The 4,078-nt window shown below is 35.5% G+C and overlaps 1 protein-coding gene across 1 annotated transcript; it reads right to left on the bottom strand.

Moving 5' to 3' along the window:
* Positions 1–320: 320 nt before the first annotated feature.
* On the bottom strand, positions 321–2,240 carry LOC125861202 (guanine nucleotide-binding protein subunit beta-like protein). The gene is made up of 2 exons (XM_049541146.1): positions 1,287–2,240; positions 321–644 (listed from the first exon to the last, which is right to left on the bottom strand). The coding sequence occupies exons 1-2, from the start codon at positions 2,172–2,174 to the stop codon at positions 543–545; spliced, it is 990 nt and encodes a 329-aa protein (XP_049397103.1). The 5' UTR covers positions 2,175–2,240; the 3' UTR covers positions 321–542.
* Positions 2,241–4,078: the final 1,838 nt, after the last annotated feature.

A 4,078-nucleotide genomic window follows, 5' to 3' on the forward strand; every position in this document is an offset into this window, starting at 1 on the left:
AATCTAAAGTGCCAAAGTTCCCACATCTGGAAAGATACAACTTTGACAAATAGAGAGCATCCTCAAATCTTGCTTTTATAGAAAGTTACATATCTGCATAAGCTACAAGAGCTCTCTGTAGAGATATCATAAGTCAAATTTCAAGTGACAATCAGACACAAAATAAGATTACCAGTTCTTCAATGACACTATAAAGTGAAGGGAACGAGCTATTTACCCTGGGAAAATGACCCGATAAATAATTGCAGTAAAAAATTTTGCCCAAACACAAAAAAAAATGAGGATAAAAAGGAGTAAAGAGATAGTTGAAGACTTCTCATAAAAAACTAAATATCTGTAAGGTAGAAAAACATAAAAGGAAACACAAAGTTACCCGAGGACTAGGCAAAAACCGCTTGTTGGATGGATCATCTACATCCAACATAACAACATGCTTAAATAAAATCCAAAACTATGAAAACAAAGAGAAACCGGCGTACTTCTTCCTATCATTTAGATTTCATCTAAATGGAAGTCAGGCCAAATGGTGCTATATGTTTATCCTAGTAACGGCCAATACCCCACACTCTAATCAGACCATCTGTGTATCCGCTGAAAAGTGTGCTCCCATCAGCACTCCAACTCAAACTGGTGCAGTATATAACCTGTCAAGTGGTGATAAAATGAGTTTAGCTACACACAAGGTATTTCACCATTGACAACAATTGAACTGACGAACTCCAGGCACACAGCATCATTACAAAAATCAGGTCAAAACAACCATAGAAATGTAAAGTTATAAACTTGCAAGTAAGAAGAGCAGCAACCCTTCTAAAAATTGAAGATTCTTATTTGTGTACTAACAAATGACTGAACTAGTAAGAAAAGAATGCTAAAAACTGTGAAAAGAGGAGGGGAAATAATTCATAAAAGCATAGAGGACAAATTGGTCAGGTGATAAATACTAGTTTTAAGAAACTTTAATACTATCTGAATTACTACCATAACCTCCTACAGCACTAAGTATATTATACCATTATTAAGTCTAGAGAACAAGAACATGAACAAGAAAAGCTTAAGAAGCTGCCAAGAGTTACTAACTATGTTATTTTACTGATAGATTATGAACTGCTCCTCCGATATCATTATCAAGTATAAATGAACTAATATCCACAATAAAACATTCAAACAATCATCTTCATATTACAGATAACATAAAACAATAGACCAAAAGTAGCATTCTTGAAGCAAACAAGGAACATACATGATTTAGGAAAGAAAAGAAGAAGAGAAAAATCAAAACTCACCTTGGTTTTGGCATTGCCAGAAGTAGAAGTTGCATTGCCAAACATTTCAGTCTCTTGCTTGAGATCAACACGAAGATCAACGACAATACTCTTACTCTCCAAATCCCAAATTTTAATACTCGACTCAGTTGCAGCACATAACCAGTACCTATTGGGACTAAAACAAAGAGCATGAATAATAGAACCAGAATCAAGGGAGTACAAATTCTTCCCTTCAGACAAATCCCACAACAAAATCACTCCATCCTTTCCTCCACTAGCACACAAAGAACCATCTGGAGATACTGCAGCAGTATTCACATAACCAGTGTGCCCAGCAAGAGTAGCGCGAAGCTTACAGTTAGAAAGGTTCCAGATTTTCACAGTCCGATCCCATGATCCAGAAACAATAGTTGGTTGAAGATTATTTGGGCTAAAACGAACACAAGACACCCAATCAGAATGTGAATCTTGATCCTGAATCGTGTACTTACACTCACCCAAAGTGTTCCATAGCTTAATCGATTTGTCACGAGATGCAGAAACAATCTGACGGTTATCAACTGAAAATGCAACGGATAAAACATCCTTCGTGTGTCCGACGAAACGCCGGGCAGTGGTTCCAGCTTGAAGATCCCATAAACGGAGTTCACCGTCCCAAGATCCGGAAAGTGCAAACATACCGTCTGATGATAAGACAACATCTTGGACGAAATGGCCGTGTCCGGTGAGACGGCGACGGGGGACACCGTATTGTGAGCCCTCTTTTGTAAGTGACCAAACAATGATGGATTTGTCACGAGACGATGTGACAATCATGTCGGAGTTGTCGATCGGAGTGGCAATGGCTGTCACCCAATCTGTATGGGCCTTCATTGTGCCGCGGAGGACTAGTGATTCTTGCGACATTGTGTCCAACAGTGATTGAAGCGAAATGGAAGTGAGGGAAGAAGGAAGGAGGAACCCTAACTAACTCAATTGGATGTATTTATACACTTCAAGGTTTCTAGGGTTTTCGGACGTGTCTGCTAAAGGGCATCCGGGTTGACCATTGAGAAATCGAAATAACATATTTATCCCAACTTTCAACATATTAAAGCCCAATATGTCAAGATTGAGAAAAAAAAATTGGTGGAAGCCAATGTTCTAAACAATCTCATGATATTTGAATGCCAGGTGTTTGGGTTAGCTACAATGTTGATTGATTGAGTGGCTAGCAGTGGCGGAGCCACCATATCTTTAGGGGTTTCATCCGAACCTCCTTCAGCGGAAAATTATATAATTTTTATATGGTTAAAATAATTTTTTAGGTATATATAGTAGATGTTGGATCCCCTTAGGCTACTTCGTGTGTCCATTTTTTTAGATTTTGAATCCCCTAATTAAAAATTCTGGCTCCGCCACTGGTGGCTAGTGGTCTTGATCAGTGTTTTGAAAGACTCTATTAGGACTCGCCTCGGGTCGAGGCTCTAGCAAAACACTCTGAGACTCAAGTGTGAGACTTAGCTCAATAAGATTTATGTCTTAAGTGTCCAATTATACGTCGTAAGCATGTTTAACGCTCAACGTCCAATGCTTAGGGCTCGCCTAACAGATCTTACACAAATCATGTGTTAAAAAATCTTTAGTTAACATTGTTGACCCTCGTAATTCTTAAATAAATTAATGATACTTAACAATTTTTTAATCTATAGAAATAAAAAGATTGAGAGTAACTCAAATAACAAGTTGTAGTATCGCATATTTACTATTTGGTAACAATGTGAGGGTGATTATATATTACATAACGTTTCTTTTAAAAATACATAGAATTTTTTTTACTTTTTTACTTATCATTGGTCTTTATGTTTTTGTCATATGTCTCAAATTATCATATTTCATTTAGCTATTTGAAAGTAATTTTATTTTTATTCATGATAGAGTGATGGTTTTTTTATAATAGTAGTAAGTTTTATTGATTATTTTCTTTTAGGGGATAAATTTTATAGTATGGTAATAATATTTTTTTAGAAATAATGATTCTTTTATTATTATAAAATTAAGATATTAGATTATTTATACTTGTAGAATCATGCTAGAAGCTTTATTTTCTATGGCTTTCCTTAATCGTGTTTGTAATTATTTTAAACTATAGATGTTTTTTTTTTATAATTTTCTGTTATTATATTATTATACTATATTGTAAATTAAAAATTTAAAGATCTAGGAATTATGCCCCATGTCTTGAGACTTATGTCTCGCCATATGCTAAGTAAAACACCCCGCCTCATGCCCTCACCTTTTAAAACACTGGTCTTGACTTATAATACATGTTGTAAAAAAAGGAACGATCTTTCTTGAGACATCTAAGCTTAACTTCTTGGTTCTTAGTATGATTATATTGGCTTAGTTTGAATTATTGTTGTTGTTGTTGTTTTCTTAATCGAGAGTCAATATGGATCAATTATGAGTCTAACGTGTATAATGTGTGTGTGAGATGATTTTGTTNTAAGTCAAATTCTGATTTTATACCTATATATATTAGAATTGACACTCCTGAACCAAGTTGAAGTGTTGGTTCAGCGGTTCAGGGGCTACAAAGTTCTGCCTTGTCATTGACCTAGGTGTTGGGAGTTCGAACCTTGCTGAAGCCTATTTTATTTTAAAGGCTTTCAGCGATTTTTTTTAACTTTTTAGACAACTTGTGTGCATACTACTTTATATTTTGACACCCCTCAATTTAAATCCTGGCTCCGCCACTGAGTCTAACGTGTATAATGTGTGTGTGAGATGAGTTTGTTTATGCTGATGTGTAAAACTTATTCGGTGTATGT

This window comes from Solanum stenotomum, chromosome 4, assembly GCF_019186545.1.
Source record: "Solanum stenotomum isolate F172 chromosome 4, ASM1918654v1, whole genome shotgun sequence".
In the NCBI taxonomy this organism is placed as follows: Eukaryota; Viridiplantae; Streptophyta; class Magnoliopsida; order Solanales; family Solanaceae; genus Solanum; species Solanum stenotomum.

Excerpts from the sequence above, each read along its gene's own strand:
- LOC125861202 (XM_049541146.1), bottom strand. The coding sequence starts at position 2,174 with ATGTCGCAAGAATCACTAGTCCTCCGCGGCACAATGAAGGCCCATACA. Across the intron at positions 645-1,286 it reads CTGGCAATGCCAAAACCAAG|GTTATATACTGCACCAGTTT; the intron begins GTGAGTTTTGAT and ends ACCACTTGACAG.